General features: G+C 39.7%; 1 protein-coding gene across 1 annotated transcript in view; it reads right to left on the bottom strand.

The window, feature by feature from the left end:
- Positions 1–23118, bottom strand: part of helz (helicase with zinc finger) — a 59462-nt gene extending 36344 nt beyond the window's left edge. Inside the window, exons 1-18 of the mRNA XM_010779283.1 lie at positions 23079–23118; positions 20286–20399; positions 20109–20169; positions 17800–18045; positions 17207–17243; positions 16791–16915; positions 13294–13350; positions 13116–13164; positions 12794–12869; positions 12075–12273; positions 11484–11591; positions 11183–11324; positions 10928–11083; positions 10384–10654; positions 8044–8170; positions 6223–6435; positions 4320–4450; positions 2228–2407 (exon numbers count right to left, since the gene is read on the bottom strand). Coding sequence (XP_010777585.1) covers positions 2228–2407; positions 4320–4450; positions 6223–6435; positions 8044–8170; positions 10384–10654; positions 10928–11083; positions 11183–11324; positions 11484–11591; positions 12075–12273; positions 12794–12869; positions 13116–13164; positions 13294–13350; positions 16791–16915; positions 17207–17243; positions 17800–18027 — 2099 coding nt within the window. The 5' untranslated portion in view covers positions 18028–18045; positions 20109–20169; positions 20286–20399; positions 23079–23118. The remainder of the gene's footprint in view (positions 1–2227; positions 2408–4319; positions 4451–6222; positions 6436–8043; positions 8171–10383; positions 10655–10927; positions 11084–11182; positions 11325–11483; positions 11592–12074; positions 12274–12793; positions 12870–13115; positions 13165–13293; positions 13351–16790; positions 16916–17206; positions 17244–17799; positions 18046–20108; positions 20170–20285; positions 20400–23078) is intronic.
- Between the last annotated feature and the right edge of the window lie 237 nt (positions 23119–23355).

Here is a 23355-nt window from a genome sequence, read left to right as displayed (position 1 = left end):
ATATGTCGTGTAGTAATAGATTTATTTATTTTTCTTCTCAAGAGAGTACCAGAATGTGTATTTTATGTTAAAATTTCAAAAAATCTCCTGGGGGACCATCCCCCAGAGACCCCTGCAGGGGTTGGGTTTTCAACTCTTTCACCTGTGGGGAAATTGCAGGATTGGCTCCAGGTCGCCCTTTTTATTTCATACAGTTCAATTTGGATTGAGACAGGGAAATAATCTAAACCTCACGCGTGGCGTTTCACTGTCAAGGGGAGCGTGTATGTAATTACATTGCAAATACTGACTTGAGCCCCACCACTGTGTGGATTAGCCCTACCATAGATTACCCAACAAAAATACTCTGGAGCCGCAACTGGTAGGGAGTAAAACTAACACAGAAAAGACCTCCCCAAAACGCCTCGTTCTTCCTGGGTATCGCTACGTAGGGATACCCAGTAGCCACGCCCAGAGCTATGGCCGCACCCTCTGCTAGCCTTTCACAAACTTCACAAACCTTTCAGCGATTCATGCCGGATATGTACAGCGTAGGGCACTGAAGAACGATGCTGTTCCTACTTTGTTTGGACCAGCAGGAGATTCGGGTACACAACCTGTAAGTATTCATTGTTGTTTGTGTATTTATGATGTTTAAAACAAACAAGGTATCTACTGTTTAAATGGCTAAACGTTTTTCGGGCTGCTAAGTTGGGATCGCGGAAAAATGCTCTTACTCAATATCAAGCCACACTGTTACGACCCTGGGTCGTTAGGTCATTTGTGTGTGCATTTTTCCCTCCTCCTGTGTGTGTGTGTGTGTGTGTGTGTGTGTGTGTGCAAGCAGGTGGTGCCCGTTAGCTGATTAGCTACCTCAGAACAGAACTTGATTGATCAGATTATGGTTTAAATGGGAATACATTCCGGCCCAGGAACTGCGTTGATTATCAAACTAACCATGGGCATCCACCACAAATGACACAAATTCATCCAAATGACCAGCACTCATTGTCCTCCAGGGATGACACATGCACTCCTACACACCCAGACAGCATCACACACACACACACACACACACACACACACACACACACACACACACACACACACACACACACACACACACACACACACACACACACACACACACACACACACACACACACACACACACACACACACACACACACACACACACACACACACCTTGATTTTTAATGTCAAACCCAAGGATGCTGTTGCCCTGGAGCTAAATCTGAAACCGATGCACAATCTGCAATATTGATCACGCCCTCGGACTGACCTCCCCTGACCTCTAAAGAAACTCTGAATGATGCCAAATGTATGCACACATCTACATGACCTTCTCCTTCCCTCAAAATACTCCATCACATTGTAGCATCTATTATTCCACAGAGAGTGTGGAAGTTCAAAGATTGAGGCATGAGACCTCCAGGTTGCCGATTAAATGCCAAGATGGCTAAAAGGTAGTTTAATAACATAAAATCAGCAATGTTTAAAACATGCAAGGTTGTAACACTAATGAATTGTGCTTTATTTTACTATGAGGTGTGAGATAATATGATATCATCTTCAAGACACTAGGATTTATTGTATGATTGTTTTAGACATACTTGTAGTGAGAGTATATTAATGAGCTCATGGGAAAATGTTGATTGCGTATAGCAAATATAAATCTGAGAGAAAGGTGATGTTTGTTGATCAATATCAAAGACTGAACATTTTCTTCACAGGTACTGAGTTTCCTAACACTAAAGCTGAAAGCCCTTCAACATGTGAAGACACTCTAAATGACTGTCTGCTTAACACCAGAAACCTTTGAGCTATTCGTGCTGACCTACAGAGAGAAAAAAATATATAATAATAAAAAACCAAGTCATAAAGTGGTGTAAGTATAAAAGTTATTTGCTTTCAGATACAAAATATAAGAAAACCTTGATTTTCATAGAAACCCACAATTTGTGAAGCCTTCTTTGGGACAAAGACTTTTTGGATGATGAGAAGCAAGGTAGGGTGATATAAAGTATTTATCTATAAATGTTCTTGGGTTTGATTAAGAAAGCACATTATTCAATACTAAAGGATGAAATAGAGAGAACAGGGGTCTACAGTAGTATTGGAAGGTAATCGATTGTTAACAAGGTGCACATTTCCTAATAACAAATGGGGGGAAAAAGAAAAAAGCAACAGAGATTAAAATGTAAAACAAGAAAGCCTGTGAACAGACCTGCTATCGTCCTGGCGGAGGATGTGCTTGACAGCCTGGGCCAGGGTGAAGGTCTTGCCGGTGCCGTAGGGCCCGATGATGAGGATGGGGGGCAGTTGAATGGAGCACGGTGTGGTGATGGCCAGGATGGCCTCTTTCTGCTTGGCATTCAGACGGGGGTCCAGCTGCTCGTCCCACTGCCTAAAGGGCAAAGGGAGAATGAGGAAATTATTTGAGGAATCAAAATACGAAAAGTAGCCGTTTTTGTTCATTTACATAAAATATTGCTTTATAAAAAGACATATCAAACATATATAGCTTTGAACACAATGAGACCTTCTGTCACCTAATTAACCTCAGTGGGACAGAGATAACTGAGAAAGAAAAGATACTGCCCAAAAAGATAGGAAATATTGCACACACTCAAAATCAAAACTTAAGAAGTTGCAAGAGAAGGGGGTGGTGGGAGGGGTGTTTGGGATTAATGTAGGTGGGTGGGAATAGACTGGGGGGAAAAGCTTTAGGGGGAAATAGTACAAGAAAGAAAATAGGAGATAATAAAAGAGAGCAGGATCAAAAGGAGTGTTAAGTGGGTAAGGAATGGAGGAGGTTGAACAAAGGTCAAACTACTCAGTCCCTTAGCTTATGCATTTTGCATTGCATCAACAAGTGAGAAACTAATAAATAGATAAACATAAGCACAAATACATGTACACATGTCAGATGATGGACAAACTGTGTGTAACGATGGCAGCCCTTACTGCCTGTTGGATACTTTATTAGCTAGAATTCCATAGTGAATGTTCTTTCATTGTATTACACAGTTGACTTCATTGTAGGTTTCACATTAGCACTATTAAATATGACATGCACATAGGTCAGGACAACAACTCAAGTCTTGCGAGTGTGTATTTGCTGTTGAAGTAAGGAATCAAATGTATTTATTTACATGTAACGAGCACCCACGTTTTTAATTACCAAACAGCCATGGTGGGGAAACCACAGACAGTGTGCCAACGCATTTCCTCATGAATGTGCAAAAGGCATGGGTAACATCCAGAAACACAGAAAGGAGAAACACTTGTTCACCAACGTGGGTGTATGTGTCTTCAGTCATCTTCACTATACATACATGGGTAGAAGAGAGAGATGCACACATGTGATAGACTGTAGCGTGTAGCTTCTCGCATTACTGTCCTCATTATGAAGACTGCATCCTCTAAAGCTGTGAATCCACCAACACCAACTGATGGAGCTCCAACTGCAACATAGCTGGGGGGCTTAGAGATATCGGATTGTGTGTGTGAGTTTATAACAGAGGTGGATGGATGAACTTAATGGGGTTCTATTACAATATGCCTACTTTACTTCTTTCACAAATGCGAAAGGAAGGCAGCACATTGGTGTCATAGCTCAACTTATTCAACTATCTCTTGTCTTGTTCACATGTTAGAAAACTTGAGACATTACTATAATTAACAAAAACAACAAACATTTTATTTGTATTTACAGACTAGCGCAGTGAATGAATAACCACCATAAAGAAACTTTAAAAACTCAAATTCAGGAAAATGAACACCTGGGCAAACATTATATGAAACAAATGATTGATCCAAATTCCAACTCAAACTAAAGTCCAGTTCAATCATATTCTGTAGAAAAACAAGGGATGTTCAGTCCACTCTCAAATGAATGTGGTGTCCTCTCTGTCAGGGCATTTTGTCGAGCTAAAGTGATTTGCAGGTATTAAAGGAAGTCCTCTGAAATAGCACTTTAGGATTAGCAGTATTTCCTACAAGCGAATGGGTGTGAACGCTGTAAAGATCTTCCCTCGGGTTTGAAATAATGTAAAATCTAGAACTTTAATCCAATATGAATACAAATGTCATCTTCAATGCCACATAGACAGTCTGTCATGTGTGTAAATTAACATTTGATTGTGCCTTCATTCATTTGTATGTGAGATTTTTCCCAGATTTCTTATTAAATGAATAAATGAAGGCACGCAGGAGGTAGCAACGATAATCAGAATAAAATATCAATGGTTGCCTTGGATTAAAATAGTTTTTGATCAGCAGTGAAATGCCTGGTTGTGCAGATGGTGAACACACACCTGTTGGGGCTCCAGGGGATGGTGGGGTTAAGGGCGATGTCAGGGAAGAGGATGCCGTTATCTTTGATGCGATCCAGGGCATATTGCATCTCACAGAGCGGCAGTCTGTTCAGCTGGAACTGGAGCTCCACCTGACACAAAGACAAGACAGACAGTTTATTAAGCAAGCAATGTAAAACAAGCATTCAACCTATATCCATCGACAGGACAAGGATACCATTCTATAAGCAATTCAATCAAAGCCTTTTTTTGTGCTGTATGATTTTGGATAAAATATATTAATGTTTGGTTTAAAGGTGGGGTAGGTAAGCTTGAGAAACCAGCTCGAGTGGCTAGAATTTGAAAATACACAGCCGAAAAAAATCTGCCACTTCCTTACAGAGCCCCTCCTCCAACACACACGAACGTGCACATGACCAATGAGGGCATGAGAAAAGTTTGTGCACAGATGGAAGGCTGACAGGCAGGTAGGCCATCCAGTTATTTTAGCCGGGCCGGCTAAAATGATTGGTCGTGCTTTTTACAGTACTACAGCTTCCACAGATGACATTTTTTTGTATGGATTTTTTGTCAAAGCACTTCAGATATTCATTGCTATCGGGATGTTAAGAGCACGCCATGGAATATAACAAAAAGTGTATCTCGAGCCGGTTTCTCAAACTTACCTACCCCACCTTTAACTCAGCCTCTTTAATGATTCATAAAGAACCCATATTCATTTAAAAACAACACAAGTAATATGTGCAATATAACTATAAATAATATTTGGTTACTATTAAGCATGAGGGCTCAAGTTAGATATTTTTTTTAACCAAACAATCAAGACCACAATAGTGTCTTCTGGAGTTCAATAATCATTAGGTTTATCACTTTTTCTGTTCAAATACATTTCTCTAGACCTCGAGTGATCCCACCCATACAACATGTCACTGTGTAGACATGAATAAAAAGGCCTACGTGTATATCCACCTTTCGATATCTTTTAACCTTGTTTTCTCGGGAAGCCGTGGTCCATTTACATTTATACTCAACTCCTTGGCTTACACTAGTTTGATGTAACCACTAAGATGTTTTTTTACTGCTACTGATAAAGGGCCTCTTTTTCATACAAACAGAGACGTATTACTAACAGGTATACTTTGAATGATGCAATGCCTTAAGGATACGAGTGTAAAAATCAGAAGTTGAGAAGGAAAAACAAACTAGCGATAAAAAGCGTGAAAACAGGAGGAGAGTGGGGAGGAGCAAGAAAGCAAGAAGGAGAAATACTTTCAAGAACACAAGAACAGGAAAGTGTGATATATGCAAGAGGAGCATAAAACATCAAGGCTATGTGAAAATATATTAAGAGCCCATAGAGGAGATGGGGAAAGGAAATTGAAGTACGTAAAGAAGGTAGTAGCAGCATCACATGGAAGATGATGCTCCCACAGAGACAGGGGGAGGATAGTTATGATGACTATTAACACGTCTGCCAATGTTCCGGCTGGAGGGGGAAGTAGATCAAGATGATGCTGCTGAAGATAGTCACTCAATACGGGTGGAGATTTCTAATAAAATGGGATCCTGACATGAGATTTGCCATCAAAGCGCACACTGACAGACAGGACAACAGACAGGTTTTCCCCCCAAAAGTCCTTACTAGTACTGTAACCACTTTTTAAAATGCTGATCAACAAGTGATCCTTTACATCTCATAAATATTTTGAGGGCCAAGAAATTCCGAGATTCTTGCCCAATAACATCTCTTAGTCACCAAATGCCATGTGTGAAAGCCATCATGAGCCTGCCCTTTCCACTAATGTCAGTTCCCCACTCTCATGTATCTTATGGCAGTGACAGCAGTACAGCCTCATGCTGTAGCACTTCTGTGTGCCTGCTTGTCCCTTGCTGCAGACCATACCTGTAATTCTCTGTCCGGCAGTAGCCCAAGCTCCTCCACACAGTTCTTGCAGATCCTCAGGAAGATGTAGTCCTTGGTTTTCTCCTCAATCACAGCCTCGTAAACACGCTCTTTCACCCCGGGGGGCGGATGGTTGCTGTACCCATCACGGGCTAACGGCAGCACGAGGACTGAATTCACCTTGGTCATCACTAGCCGTCCAGCCAATGTGTCCTGAGGTGAGAAAAAAGACAATGTTACTTTAAAGGGGACCTATCATGCAAAATGGACTTTTGTACATCTTTTATACATGAATATGTGTCCCCGGTGTTCCAGGGAACTCATCAAGTGTCAGAAAACACAACCCTCTCTATTTCCCTCCATACCCAAATCTCTAAAAAAGGGGCTGCAACGGATCTGATCAAAACGGATCCAGATTTGAACACTTTACTGACGTCAGTAAAGTGGCGCTACGGCTATTGGTCAATTCTCCACCTATCAGGGGAATGAGAGGTTGGGCCACGGCCGGCCATTGACGCTCGAAAGCGCTGGAGACGCTGTAGTACATATGCCAGGCCTGTAAGTGGCGCTGTAGTCTGCCACAAAAGCAGCGAAGAAGACTTCCCGCGCATGGTTGCCATGGTTGCCCTTCAAGTGTTTGCTCCCGCTGCTGTAATTCAATGCAATCCCTCCCCGTCGAGGCAAGCACTGTAATTCTCTCCGGTTAGTCCACCAGCAGATGACAAACACCCACCTCTCTGCCTCTTCCAAGGAACGAGGGGACCGTGCGGCAGAGTTTCAGTTGATGTCCGTTAAAGTTTAAATCTTCCGGACAAAATTAGAAAAGTGCCGGTCAAAGGTCTTCTTTGTTATTTATTGAGCTTTAAAACAAATGAATAACGACTCTATACAATCATATAATAAAACACGGAGGACGGAGATCTCTTTTTCTCCCCCTCTTCTGACTTGATCAGAGCACGCTCCCCTCTCCTGCAGGGGGGCGTGGTCAACTGCAGCTCATAGAATCAGCCCGCTGCAAAAACAGAGCTGGAGAACAGCAAATAGAGCAAAATGAGGCATGGCTAAAATGCAGGATCTGTTTGGTATTTTGAAAACAGAAATGTATAAATATACCTTATATAGGTATGGCCCTACAATATATCATTTAAATATAGCATGATAGGTGTCTTTTAAGTAATTAAACGTGATCAAACAGAAAACCGTGTTGATAATAACAATGGACAACTTAAAGAGCAACTTCCAGGTTAAAGACACCTGTGAATAAATGTGTAGGAAAATGATGAATACACTAGATTTTCAAACAAATATACAGAAATATACACTACAGTGACAGCTTTATTAGGAAAACGTATGTGCTGCAGGGAGGTGGATGCACAACGCACCCAGGAACGAACGCTAGCTCCGGTCCTTTTTACTGTGGACTCAATGTCCTGACAGGCTGGTATTTGTGCAACCTGCACAAACACAATACTGCACCATGATTACAAATGGTGAAATACAATGTAAAACTACCGAAAAATACCAGCTCACTAAAACACAACCGCTCAACTCAACGCAACTCTACTATACCCGCGGTCAGAGAGCGGAGATGTGTCCCCTGTGTGATGTAATATGACGCGTTTGACGTATGACCTTAAAAAAAAGCCGTATTTAAGAGCAGAGCTCAAAATTGCTCCTTTCCCTCTGAATTCCTGCCCTTATGTCTCGTAAAACATATCAAATCCTAGATTCACTTTTTTAAATTGTAATTTTCATGCAAGGTTAAGCATAAATGTAGAAAAAAAAAAAACCTGCAAGATGCTCTTTAACCAGTTCAGTTACCTCAGAGAGTGTTTCAGTGAGTTTGAAGCGTGCAAAGAGCTGTCCATTCTGGGCATACTTGGCTCCAACAGAGATGCCCGTCAGCATGAAGCTGGTGACTAGCTGGAGATTCACCTTGATGTTAAACCTGGAGGGACACACATGGATATTTGGTTATGACGTTGTAGACGTTTAGCTTTAGTTAATACATCAAAGTAAACATTATAGCAATCAGATTAATGTTCTGTGGTATGTTATTTACATACTAGTCCCAGTATCACATGTTCTCCTGTGACAGAGGCAAATGTATATCCTTCCTTTAATGGACCTTCTAACCCTGTAGAAGTTCAGCCTTATGCCACATACACATAATTGTACATTTAAATATTCACACTGCACTGCAGGCATGATCTTTATTCTCTTAAAGAGAAGCTGGTCTAGACTTATTAAATAATAGTCAGTGCATCAAGCAGTGCCTTTAACTAAGTAGGCGTTGTCAAGGTGATTAGCAATGACTAATAAGTAACAGTTAAATGGTTTTAGTCTCCCTTTTGTTCTTTAACAGTTTAGTATGTGTATACCACACAACAACCCTAGACACAGCCATTAAAAAGATATGATAAACAGATCGTGATCCTATCACCTTTGTAATGAATCATGTATGCAAGCCTCAGGCATGTGTGTATTTTCGGAGTGTTGACTCAACACAGAGACCCCTTAAGGACCTGCAGACCATTTACTGATATTATCATCACACACATTAAACATCAGCTGTATTGTATTGTTGAGCAGAGAGATGACCACTTTGTAGCTGGGCCTAACGTATTTGCAGGTTTGTGCATTTGCCATTGTAAAGCAAAGCTAAAAGTAAAAAATCCAAACAAACATATTTTCTTTAAATGTGTAAAAGGCTTAAAAATAAAATCAGCGAGGAACCTTAAAGGACAGACAAATTATTTTTCGTATGTCAAGTCAACCAGTAGCAGAAAGTATGTCCAAGCACGTTTTGGTTCTTTCAGTTCAAGCTTGTATTACATTGCCTATCTGCTGTGAAATGAAGTGATGAGATAGAAAAGCAATATTGGTGATAAACTGTGATGGATGATTGACAGATGAGTGAACATATTCTGTACTGGACTCTTGAGGTTTTTTGCTATGGTTTTACATCAGCGTTCTGGCTATACTATCTCTACAGCAGGAAACAGGAAAACAGCAAGACATGTTGAACATGGGGTGAGTAATGGAGGACCACTTTAGATAATCAAGTGATGCTTCATGACCATGACGCATTGAGCAGGAAATCAATCTAGTGTGAGATTATTCAGAGAGATATTCTAATTGGGGTTTATTTTAAGTCATATGTTGCATTCAAACAACCGTAGTACTCCAATGAAAGGAATCCACTCCTAACCCTGAGATCTCCTGCTGAAACTCAATCAGCCGTGAGAAGCCTTAGAGCCAACCGGGACACGGATGTATTAGTAGGCAGTGAGATTATTCATATGCACACAGGAAATTAATTGGATTGAAATAACATTTTACACTGCAGGTGAGTGTTACTCCTTAAAAAGCCAAATGACGCCATAAGTCATGAGTAAAACATCAAACTGTGAACAAAAAAGAAAGCTGAGACATTTGAAGTGGTGGGGGAGGGTCCACTGTGCTCGCATAAACCAGTGGAGCGGCAGGTATGGAATAACAATCGTCTACTCTAGAGGGAAAAAAACACTATTTTCCACACAAAGGAATAACCTTAGATAAGCGTTATTAAATGAAACTGACACTTTGAGTCCAGCTGTGTGTGAGTTACATACGCTCTCTCTCTCTCTCCCTCTCTCTCTCTAAAATGCACACAATTCACAAGAAAGGTTGAGTCTGACATCTTGTGGTGGGTTCACATAACATAAAAAGAAACTCAATGTATTGGTGGTTAACCAATAAATGATTCTTCATGTTCTAGGGACTATAAACAAGCTTTGGTTTTGTTCATTTTAAATCGTTTACAAGATACAAATTACATACACATATATAACAGACTGTCACGGAAATGAAAAGTCTTAGAGTTGCTTTCATCAGTGGAGAATGACGATCTGGTATGATTACCTACTGGATAACATTTATATCACCAAGCAGGCTCAAACTGAACTTACACTGTTATCATCTTATTAAAGCAGTTTACAGTAAATTCATAATCATTTTAATGACCTTGCTTCCACTGCGTAAGGAATTCAACATCAATTTGTTTTGCGGGTTTTATTATTTATTCCCGAGATATGAAATATTATTCAGATTTATGATGTACTCTTGTGAAAAACCCATTTGACTATCCCTGTAGGAAACCATAGAAACGTGTATACTCACTTGCTAACTTCCTTATACTGTGCAATCTCTTCAATGTAGAGCAAGTCATGCAGCCGGGCCTGGTAGTTCTCTTTGGTCAGAGTCTTGTCCAGGACTGACTGGGTGAAGAGCTGGTCGGCCGATAGAGGGATCTGATATCTGGAGAGGAGGCTGCGCTCCAGGTCTGCCATCGTCTCATTAGGAACAAATTCTACGATGGTCTTACAGGAGGGGTCCCAGCGCTTCGTAGTGGTCAAGAGCTGCTGCCTGGCTGCCTGCAGATGTTCCAGGTCTGAAAACAAAATGGATATTTAGATGTTTTGGTACAAATTAACACACTGAAAGGACTAGAAGGTTATTGACAGATTTGATTACTGTAGCAGCTTGTTTTAACCAATTGAAATACCTATTCAAACGTGATTAGAAAACTATCTACAATTTGACACCAATATAAAGAACTGTTGTCTGAATAGATACCATTTTATTAAAAAGTACTTTAATTAATTTGATATAAATCAGGAAAGCTTGCTAATGACTCGCCATGACCTTATTGCCTTTAGCTTACCTTCAATCGAGGCAGCATCCACCATGATTCGCTTCATCAGCACAGGTTCTGAGCCAAAGTCAAAAACAGCGGTCTGTCGGAAGGTACCGAAGATTTCTGTGCTGAAGCCCACCGTTACCTTGTAGATACAATGGTCCAGGCCATTGTCTGGCGCCACTGTAACAACAGAATGGTTTAGTGTAAATACTTTTAAAATTGCGTTGCAAACAAACACAAAAAAGACTGTCACTGTAACGTTAATAAGCCAGTGCATACCTGCTGTTTCCTCTCCTGGGGTCCACTCTTGGCAGCCTTTGGGGAGGGTCTGCAGCCGCTCCTCAGATGAGACCCCTGTGATGAAGAAGTGCGGCCGGTGGGCATCGTAGAGCAGGGCGATGCGGAACAGCTTTCTAGCCGGCTAGTCAAGGAGACGGAGATAAAAAAGACAAACAAACAAAAGATGCTTAGGACCAACAGCTAGCACTGGCATGTTGCCTTGTGTTCAGTGTTGTACTGATAAATGACCTGGTTAAACACTTGGATCTGTACATAGTTGGTGTTAAACATATCATCGTACCTTGCACAAGAACGAGAAGGTCCAGGAGTGGGCAGATTTTTTGGCGGCAACAGTAACAGAGAGGCTGGAGCTGGTTTCTACTGCCACTCCATCTAAATAGTCACTTAGCTAGGAAGAAAAGACAAGTGGTTACAATTAAGTTCACTGCTCGACATGCACATATCACATACTGTATTCCTCAAAGATCAAGGTGTAGGGGTGGTTAGTTCTATAAATGTTTATGAATGGGCCTCCTTCAATAATCACAGCTTAGGAAAATAATAACTATGTTAGCTTGTCTGGTTCGGATACAAAAGACTGCCCGGACAGGGGTTAACATAGTTTATTATTGCTGTGCAAATATGGGATACTCAAATTCTTAAGTTATAAAATAATAATATGCAAACAGGAAAAAAAAATATATATATATATTTAATCTTAACATCGAAGCACAACTACCCCATTAGACTTACAAAGGTGAGGCTTCTAACAAAATCACTACACGACACATGTTTGTGTTAGGGGGGCTTATAAGGAAGTGAACTCATGGATTTGCATCGTATTTTCTTGTTTTCTATCCGTTGAGCTTTTTTTGATCTCGCATGCACTCACCACTTTCTCTGGGCTGAGGGAATTCATCCACTTCTCTATCAGGTTCTCCATGTAGTTCTCTGTGAAGTGTTTGCTCTCCTGATGCTGTTTGAGGCGGATGAGGCGTGACGCATAACGCTTCTGCCACTCCATCAGCTCCTCCTGAGAGTGGGCTGACGTACACTGGGCCCCGTACCGACAAAGACCCTGCTCCAAGTACCTACAGCAAAGACAAAGTGAGTGTTCAACTGCTGCTGACAAGTAGTCAATCAACTAAAAAAACACATCTCTGAGAATTACAACTAATTGTGTTACGTCATGAAAACACAAAAGATACCTGAAAACATGTTTGTGAAGTGAAATGTTTCCCAGAAATATGAGGATTTGCTACATTTCATCTTTCATTATCATCTTGCACTAATTCCCAAAGATTTTGACATTGAAGTGACTGTTATTTTGTATGTTGATTATTGTGTTTTTTATCTTAATGTGTGCAGATGTGTAAATGTGTCTGTTGATTATGTATATAGGATTTACATATCTGTATATTGTATAATTGTATTTTTGTATTCGGGATTGTTGGAAACGTCATTTGGATCTCTGTCTGTACACACAAACTGAAAGCTTGACATTAAAGTTGACTTTTTTTATATTAAACAAAAACAGCAATTTTTTGGCCAGCATTTTACATTGTTTTAATATACAACATATACTGTAAATAACAAGCCAGTTTGCATTACCTTTTACAGAGTGTGTACTCCTCACTGCTGGTGACTCCTCGGGGAGGAGGTCGGAATTGCCAGCCTTCTTGGACCTCTGTGAAAACACAAAGCCAAGTGGTCAATATAACACTAAGCCAAGAAAAACATTTAAAAACTTTGTAAACTGACTATCAGCCAGCTTGTAACCCGTTAAGAGTCAGTTGCAAATCTGCCAACTGGCTTATTTAAGACTTTCTAAACATAAATCATCTTCTGTTCGAAGTCTTTGGTGTCTTTGGTACCAGGTATATTGTCAGTTTCGGGAAGTATTGAAAATGACCCATGCTACTTATTTGCTCACCTTCCTCCTGGTCCCCTGTGTATTCTGGTGCCATCTCCCCGTTTATAGACTGACAAGGACAACGATTGGGCAGAGTGGGTGGAGGTTGGGACAGAAAAAATATTATTATTAGTTGTACATCACCTGTTAAAAGACAGCACAACAGTAAGGCAGCTTGCAACCAGATGAAGACACTTACCTCTACTTCTGAGAAGAGCATTTTTAATCTGGAAAGGTCTTTTGCAACAATGCCATTCTGTTTGAGAAAGGAGAAAAGCATTTTCATTATAACATACTTTATTTTATAAATAAATGCTATGATCACTATAAAACAAATGACTTTGTATAAACTGGCAAAGGTTGTTTGGTGTAATCACATTTATATTGTCCTTTTCAAGTATCTACAGGCAAGATGTAAATCCATCACCACCCATTCATTTAGAAACTGGATTATACAAGTGTGAAAAGAAAAAAAAGTGCAATATCTAGATGAAGTGCATATAGCACACATAGGTGCTTACTAAGGACTTTATCATTCAACAATTAATATTGGTGGATTTTTCATTAAGACTTTATTTAAAAAAAAAAAGAAGGCAATAATGAAGATGTTTATGTACTTTTTTTGGTGTTCAGATAGTTTTTAATTTTGAATGTTGAAGAACATGATGATAAGGCAACACATTTAGCTATGTTTGTAAATGTCATTCTCTTAAATGTTTTATGTGAGGGACTGCGATGGAAAGTAGCTCAAAGCTAAATCCGTCATATTTGCGCTTGACACATTTATTGTTTTAAGTGTTCATTAATGTGCAATGTCCCTGCCAAATAAACAATTAAAATAAATAAAAAAACATAGAAGACCTTTTAGAAAAAATAAATAACAAACAGTTTTCAGGCTAATCCAAATAGTTTATGTATCAGAGCTGAGTAAGTTAGTATTGATAAGGTTTCAAACTACTGTTGGATGACTATGAGGCCTACTAAAGATATTTGAAAACTAATTTCTAAAATAAAGTGAGGTGTTATTCACTTATGAAAGTGTTACTTTGTGGATTTAACAGGGTGACTTTCTTGTTTCCCCATTTTCTCCTAGCTGACTTCTCCTCTCTTTGCTAAACCTAGCCAATGTCTTTATAAATCAACATGTATTTTGCTGCCAAGGTGCCTCCCTCAGCTCCACTCTGCTCCTGTTTTCAACCACTTCCTGCCCACTGCCACGCACACACACACACACACACACACACACACACACAGGTTGAGCTTGGCCACAAGGTCCTCCAACATTCTCCATGGACAATCCTGTCTCTCTCTCCCTCAAAAACAAACATTTTCCTGACATAGTTTGGGCCTGTTTTCTCATGTGATAGCACCCCTCTTTTTACTTCCACTTTTAACACATCAGACTATATATAACACTGTCTTGGTCTTCCCTCAACTAATCCTGCTTTTATTTTTGTATATTAATGTGGTAAATTGGAACTACACAGTGTAGAGCAGGGGTGGGGGACCTCCGGGCCATATACGGACCACGAGACCATTTGGTACGGCCCTCGAGGTAATTTATAAACACAAACAAAAAAAGAAAAAAATTTAATAAATCTAGACCGCAAAAGAATTAAACAAGCGAGTGCCTGTTTTTACTGGCCACGGTCAGTGTCCTTGAACACAACACGAGCCTAACGTGTCATCACGTGGTATATGTGGCGATCTTTTCATCTGTCATACTGATCATACAGTCAATAACTTTGTTGTTATTAGCATCTGGTTAGCTAGCTATGCTAACAAATATAAGAAGCTTTTTCTACAACCAGTGAGGTAAAGGCACATCTTTATATGATCATTATAGTTATAAAAAAATAAGAGAATAAAGCAAACGGGTATAAAATACTATATGACAGTAAAAAAAAGTTCTTATTAATAAACAAGAATACAGTTTGAAAAGGGAGTGATTTGTAAAATATCCATAAAGAAAAAGTAAATCTGGTTAGAGTTCTGTTTCATAATGGATGTTGAGAGATGTATCCATAGATCTCCTAATGTTGCTCTCAAAGTGCACCAGATTGATGCTTTTAACTTCAACATTTAAAAATATATATATATCTTCCTGGAAGAGCATGCCCCCAGGACCCCCCTAGAGGAGGTTAGGTCCCCCCCCCACTTAAATCATGTCCACATGGAAAGGAAACTAAATACATTTGCACACATATTGTGTCCATATCTTTCTGTTTTGGTGGTCATGCCAAACCGAGTCATTGTGAGATATCTGGATTAAGAGGTTGCTGTTTCTTTGCACAGCCTGAAAGAAAGGCGAAATGAATGGGCTGTGATTTTAGTATTTTTAAGCAGAGGTCAATAATTTGTACGGCCCTCGGAGGATGTTGAAAAAATTGAAAAGGCCCTTGAGAGGAAAAAGGTTCCCCACCCCTGCTGTAGAGTTTAGCTGTGCTATGTGTCACACAAGTGTGTTGTCATTTGATACACAGCACTTAGGATGCAGGCACCTGCCAACAGTTTTTCCTAGGTCTAATTCAATCAATGAGTGACCCTTTCATTTAAATGTCCATAGCTTTCTATTTTTGCTTGTTCTAAAATGTATCAGATGACTCAAATCAGGTACATGTATAGAAAATACATGTACCTAATTAAAAACAGGACCAGATAAGCTCTGCTGGGATCTTTAATTGAGGAGGTGAGACAGGCGCTCATTTAGAGTAGGGTCAGTCAATAAGGAAAATAGGCCCTATAGAGTGGTGCAGGAACGAGTCCTAAAACCCGGAAGTGAGTTAGCATTTGACCACTTCCCTCGTCTCAGAGTCAATGGGTTTTTTTTAACTACTTTTTGGAAAATAGCTGGAAATAAGGTCTGTGGTTGACACAAATTTAACAGATAAATTACGTTTTGTTCTACGACATTAAATACATCAGCAGTGACCCCACTGGTGATTTTGAAGAGTTAAACTGTCTGAAAAACGATGGTTGTTAACAAGTGGCTGAATAGGACTACAGAAGTTGTCAAGGACGTTGTACATCATTACGCCGTACACGTAAACACTCCCGCTAAGTTTGTTTGCCCCTGTTCTGCTTGAAAGCAAGTACCTGCGCTCTTGCAAACTGTTAAAACAAATGCTTCAACTTCGTACAATTTTGAATCTGTATTTTTGAATATCTTAGTTGGCGTGACGTTGAAGTCTTGCAACCCTGCTGTACTCGACTGTAGCATGACGTTAGCATTTTGCTTCTGGCGATTAGATTTATGATTAGAAAATTATAAAAGTAGGGTAGACGTGGCGATTATCCGGCTGAACAAAACGTGCATTTATCAAACGGGTTTGTTTTCCACAGATCTTATTCTTTACAATATTCCAAAATCCTATGGAGAAATCCCATTGCTTTTTTGTCAGGGGAAACCTTGCGCAGCTTACTTCCGGGTCGGCCTGAAAAGACACGTCACCACTGCAGCACTCAATTGGAGACTATTTTCTGTCAAAAAAAATGTAATTAATGACATTCCCCCACAACCTTATTAAATGCTTTAAGGAAGCATTATCCAGATCTGTCCTCCAGAAGGGTGAGGAATGTATGACCTCAACAGGCATAATATTTTAGCTTTATGTGAATTTGGTAGTCCATTCTAATTACAGTCAATGTGTAGACCGACTGTATGCACATATTGTGTACATTGTCCATCAATCATACCATTGGCTCTCCATACAAGGCTTTGGAGAGGATGCTGGCAACATCCTGCAGGCTGCCATCCAACAGCATGGAGCGCAAGCTGGCCTGTAGCGAACCGTCTCCTCTGGCCACCTCTTCTGCCAGAACTATGACAGGAGGAAGAATACACAGGGAACAGGTAGGGACAGTTAATTCAGTACATTAGCTTAGGTCTGTTCTCTGAAACATTGAAGTAATTAAGCAATTACATTAACCTATTAACAGCTTAGATTCTGCAAAGAAATAAGTCCAAATGTAAGATGTTTCCTGCTACGCTGACACTAATGCATGTTAGAGGCTTCCCACTGTAAGATATACACACACTTTGTCTGCCACTAGGTATAAACATTTTTACTGTACAGTATCAGCAGATGGTTCCAATCTGAATTGCCACTTACCATGTTTGCAGTCTTCATCTGCTTCATCATAATTTTTCTGTTGGCAGAAGGAGAAATAAAGGTTTAAGAAAGTGGTTACCATAACAAATGGGAATATTGTGATGCAGGGTCAGAGCTTCACATAAGCTCCAAGAATGGCTATCTTTGCCTCACAGCGGAGTCCCTCACACTATCATTATAGACTTAAGTAGTTTCCATAATCTTAGGGCTTAAGTAACTGGTGTAATGTTAGTGCTAGGGAAGATAACATAACAGTCTCATGGAGGAACAAAGTATGGTTTATTGTTCTCATTTCTTTCTCTTGATGATATTGTACAAAGTCATTAGAAGTACACTGCCATTAGAGTGTGATGACTCAATTTTAGGGAAAGGAGAAAATGTTATTATTTCGCTGAAATGGAAGGTACCGTCTAAAAATTGGGATGTTTTTGAATTCTCCAAGAACAGGGTTCCCCATCCCCCAACATAAATGTGGTTGACTGGTGCGACAGCAAATTAAAAAAAAGGTATTTCAGTACCACAAAACTACATAGGAGGAAGGAAAACGGTGATCACTTAAGACAACACCATGTATTGGAAGCCACTGTTCTTACCAGCTGCAAGAAGGCAGCAATTCGGAAGAGCAGGGCCCGGCTGCGCAGGGGTCCGGTGGCAGCCACTAGCGATGTAGGGCTCTGTGGGACAGGGGCACCCGAAGGTGGTGCTTGGGGTGCAAGGACCACCAGGGCGTCCGTGCTGTGGCTGACTGCCGCCTCGTACTCCCGCCTTGCTAACGATCTGCTTGCTTCTTCACATGACTTCTCCGCTCTCCTGTCCGCCATGACTCAGGGACAAAACTTCTGCAATCAAAAAAAAAAAAATGCAGAATAATAAGAACATCTTTTCTGGAGCCGGGGTGATTAGAGTAAACAACCTTATCTGTGTATATTGGGCTGACAACATTTGGCTGCAAGCTATTTAAGGTGAATGATGGGGTGCTTATCATCTTCAATGTTGTAGTGTAACACTGGGTTAGAGATTGCTTAAATGATTGCTGTACCGGACGAAGAAACTAAACTAACTTCCTTTGTGGGAAACTATTCAATTTGGCTTCATTAAAAGTCTATCAAAAGTTTTTAAATCGTAGACCCAAAACATTTGATTCTTCAAAACTGCCTTTCTTTTCCCTGCATGGCATTTGGCAGTGTTTCTTTTACAGTTGATTTGTAATGACCTCAAGCATGCTCACTGGCACAAGTGCAAGAGTGGACATGCAAATAGGTCAGATAACTATTGTGAATGTTTGTAAGTGCATACATGTCACGTTATCAAATATGAAATATAAAACTCCCCACAAACACACATGTTGTTGGAACACTTCCCATACATACTTAACATGTAAGACAAAGTTTCTGTCCTTATTCTTGCATCTGACTGAAACGTAATATAATGTAAATAATACTTGGAGGCCTCGAGTCCCATTGTGTGTCACACTTATTAGCAAAAGAACACTTAGTTCCTCAAGGTGGAATTTACAGGAAATGATCTTATAATAACTTAAATGTCCACATTCCCCCCAGCTGAGGATGAGGGCATGTTGATAGGACGGCAGATCAGAGGTATAGAAAGAAAGTGCAAAGGATGCTTTTAAATGTACATGTTCACATTGATGTTGATTTAATGTTCAATCAATCTTCAATGATAAAAGGAAATGTGTACACCCCTATATGAAGTATGTCAGGACCATTGATCTGGAGAATCATCTTTGAAATCCACATGCAATGCAAGTCAGTAAAGTACACTTATAATCTTGATATCATTACATTATAATCTCATAAATATAACTGATATTGAAATGTCACACGTTACTTTATTATAATCTCCAGGACATTAAATGAAAGACACACAACACATCTAAAACCAAACGCTATGTTTTGGGATAAAAATATTTCATTATTCCAGGAAAGTATACATCTTTCTTTTATCATTGTAATGCAAATGTATATGGGTTTTAAACTGGTGGTTGTATAAAACAAGTTATTTGAAGAAATCTTTTTGCGCTCTGAGAAATAGTACTTTTTTCTACTCTGACGAAAATTGTGTTTTGAGGGTGATAGCATGCAATGTGGAAGTCAGCTCACCAAGAGTCATATCCTCATGTGGTTCATCTGTTTCATAAATCAACAGGAAGAGAGGATGAGGCTCTTACATTCCATATATTCAAACCCTTTGCTAACACTGTGTACGTTCAAATACATCTGTAACCAAATGGGAAAGCAGTGAGAAGCATGAGAAGCCTAAAGCATTTTCTGGGACATTTTTTTGTTATCATCTCCATCACCAAAGCCAACCACAGTGGAGTCAACGGTTTGGTATCATCTGACTGCGTAGACTTAGTGCATTATAATAATGTATCATGTATGATGTGAAGCCTTTTTTAAGACTAGTAGGATGTGCTGGACAGTATGCAGAAGGAAATGGGTGCATTGTGACACTTCATAGCCACAGGGGCAAATGGTTAAAACAGAATATATGGGAATAATAATATGGGAATGCATGCCAATATACTGAATCTCTATTGTGGACTGTAATTCAGAGCATGTACTCTAGGCAGCCTCTAACCCTAGGGTCCTCAAAGTTACTGTTTGATTATTGTTGTTTTAATTTTTTTTTTTTTAAACATGTCTTAAAATAGACACAACGGCATCATGAACTAAACATTATTAGCAAAAACAAAACAGTCTATTTGTATGCAAACTTAAAATCATAGGAGCTAAATAACCAATGCGAAATAATAATTAACTCAGGTTTATTAGCATCATAAAAATGCATGTCTATACTTTAGGACGCCCTACAAGTTATTGTAGGCGCAGTTTAATATGCAACCAAATTTCATACATTTTTAAACAGTTTTTATACATGCCTGATAAACGTTGAAGATGTCTGGTGTAGAGAATTCATCATGCTCACATGCACCGGAGAGACTAGCATATTTAGGAACATAATGCAAACAGGTAAATACATTGAATCTCAACTTATTAATTAGACTGGCTTCAATTCGTATTTAACTTGTGGATCCTCACCAGAGTGTGAATATTACCTTCATGAGTGGGAGGATTTGTTTATCGCTTTCTTCTTAAAATGCCAACCAAGTTTTATGCATTCGAAGCGTGGGTACCCTCACTTGGTCATGTAAGGCATTTCAAGTCAATTACTGTCAAAACAAACAAAAAAGAGCAAAGACAGGATATGTAAAAGATTAGCTAAAGATATTAGACACATATTCTCAGTTTAGCAGATACTCAAAGACAACAATTGTTGATAATCAATGTATGCAGTGCAAAGAACAGCCATGTTGGATCAGCCGCATCCTCCGGACTGCATCTTCTGTGATCTTCATTTTGTTACAGGAGTACCTGTTACTGATTATTTAACAAATAAACATACACCGTAATTAAAGTGCGCGTTGTCTTTGTAGTTATTGCAAGATAAAGCTATTATTGCAATTTACTTTAGAATGCCCATCATGAGTCTCGATGGCACCAGCAACATTTCTTCAATGCCGAAACAGTCAACATAAAAGCCGCAGGCCAGGGCCACAGCATGATAATGTAAACCTCTCACTGAGATTACAAGAGGCAGCATGCCCTTGTCACACCGACCAGCACAGATCTGGATAAGGATGGTACAGAATGACCTGCTGGGGAACATCAGGGCATCAAATGCTCAACCTTGGCCAATGGCTTAGTAACTTTTGGTTTCATTTGCACCCTACTGATTTCACCATTGGCATTTCAGTTTACCAGCTCAGGCTGGGAGAAATAAAACATTGACTCATGAAATGTGGCCACAAAAGCTTTATTTTTGTGATTATTTGCTAAACTAGCTTGCAAAACCAACTTTGGGTTCAAATTAAAATTCCAGAACAGTTAGCTGATGCTGAATCTCCATCCTGTCCCTCACCACCGTGTTAAAATCAGCTTTTAATTGTGACTCGCTCAAAAGAAACTGATTTTAATGTGTATTTGTGGCTCAGTAATTTTGGGTATATTTGTGACAGCTAGTTCTTTAATAGGCAGCAGACAGCTACTGTATGTTAAAGCAGAAAACATCAACAACCAGATGGCCCATTGTGGGAATTGTATATGCCAAACCAAATGCAAAAAAAAGGCAAACACTGAGTACTTCTGCCACTAAAGCGTAATTTTGCAATAAATAGCAGTAAGTGTTTCATATAGTTAGGTTTTGATTACTGAGCAACAGGCAACTATGCTTGTAGCAGCTGACTTTGAATCAGCCTGTTTGCGTCCCTTAGGACCATAACATACAGATACATTCTTTAGCAAATGTAAAATGCATCAGCTGCATTTTGTTTTACAAAAAATTACCACTTAGGCTAACAATAGGTACAAAAACAAAAGATTGCACCACATGCAATATTATTTTTTCCTCAAATACAATGTTACAGCACACAAATCTCCATCTCTTCAGAAAGACACTACTCGAGTTTGTGCAAACTAAGCTATGTTATATGGTGCTATATGTTGATATGTTATGCATAGGTTGTATGGCATTACAAAGCCACTGGCCAATTACAAAAAATAGTGTTGCAGCACCCATACTGCAAAAACACACATAGCTTCTCTGGAGAATCTTAAACAAGAAACACTGGTCGGGCCCCTGCTCCCACAAGAGAGATGTATTATGGGAAGCGTGTTTACATTCTACATGTTAAATAGTAATACCATTGCTGAAACATATGCACCACATGAAAGGGCAATCATGTCTTGACATTATTGCCAGAGTGGCAACCAAGACATACTATAATATTACTATTTTACAACAGAGGAACAACATATAAATCACCTGAGCTAGCAGACAGTCAGTTGCTGGGGAAATGGAAAATAGGGTCAAAGATGAAACCAAACATAGTACTGATCTTAACGCAGTAACTTCTCTAATTAAGAGAGGTTATTTAAAAACATATGCAACATTTTACACTTCTATTTGTAACAGTAAAAATAGATGTATGTAATGTTGGTGCTCGCAAAGCCAGCAACTTCGTAGGGGCAACAACAAATAGTTTGGCGGGATAGAGTGGGTCGACACCTGCTTTGTTTTTAATGTCCAGCTTGGACATCCTACTACAAAACCTACAGCTTCGACTGCAGTGAAGTGAAATATAAAGCTACGTTTATTGATGAAGATAGTTGTAAAACCAAAAGGGATTGTTTTTATCCGGACATAACGTTATTTGGCTCGAGAGTATCGTTTGCAGCAACGTGTAGAAAACACGGCTGTAAGTCTTGCACATTTCTCAAAGTCCATTTAGTAGATATCAATAGAGCATACGTTAATGAACACACACGTTGGAAATGACTCGTTTCAATAGGTAGATTTGTAGCTGGTGTTTGTCTACTGAACTTGTCATGACTGTTGCAAGTGAGACCGATGACGGCAGCGTTACAAAGCCCTGAAAAAAATGTCCCCTGAAATGTTGGTTAACTTGCCGTTCGCGTTTGCACAGGGTAAACAGCATTGCCACAAACCAGAGTATGCGTTGCTAACAGTTAGCTTGCTAGCCAAAACACGACCTTTCTTGGCACCGAACTGGCAAGCTCACAACAAGAATAGCTGGCTGGTTTGTTAATGTTAGCAAGCTAGCTGGTGTTAGCTAGCTAGCTAGCTAGCTTGGCCGAAACAAAACGGGTTCGGGCCTGTAATTTTGCCACGGTGTTTAGGCGCATATCATTGATGTGACATCGTGTTCTTATCCTTGCATGAACTCAAAGCGTTCTTCATTATCATAATGATTTGTGGAGGGGATTCGTGACAGAGGCTTTGCGATGAAAAAGACAACTGAAAGGGCTGAAAATGGGAAGTCAACACTTACCTAGCTTTACTTTCTACGCCATCTTGGATCCACTTGTCAGACCATCGCAAAGCATAGTGGGATGTACTGATCTGAAGGTTGAGAGGACTGGCGTGTGTGTATGTGTGTGTGTGGCCTCTGGTGGCAGGGATATTCCTTCCAAAATACTTTTGTCTAAAATGTTTTTCGTTGTATTCATTTAAAATATATATACTTTGTGTCATGGTTTATATACACCTATTCCAATCCAATACCTTTATGAAATATATAGAATTTAAATATTAGGCCTACATTGTAG

Source organism: Notothenia coriiceps, unplaced genomic scaffold (assembly GCF_000735185.1).
Source record: "Notothenia coriiceps isolate Sejong01 unplaced genomic scaffold, NC01 NC01_scaffold00020078, whole genome shotgun sequence".
NCBI lineage: Eukaryota > Metazoa > Chordata > Actinopteri > Perciformes > Nototheniidae > Notothenia > Notothenia coriiceps.
Note: the sequence above shows the minus strand (reverse complement) of the source record. Positions and strands in the feature narration are given on the sequence as shown.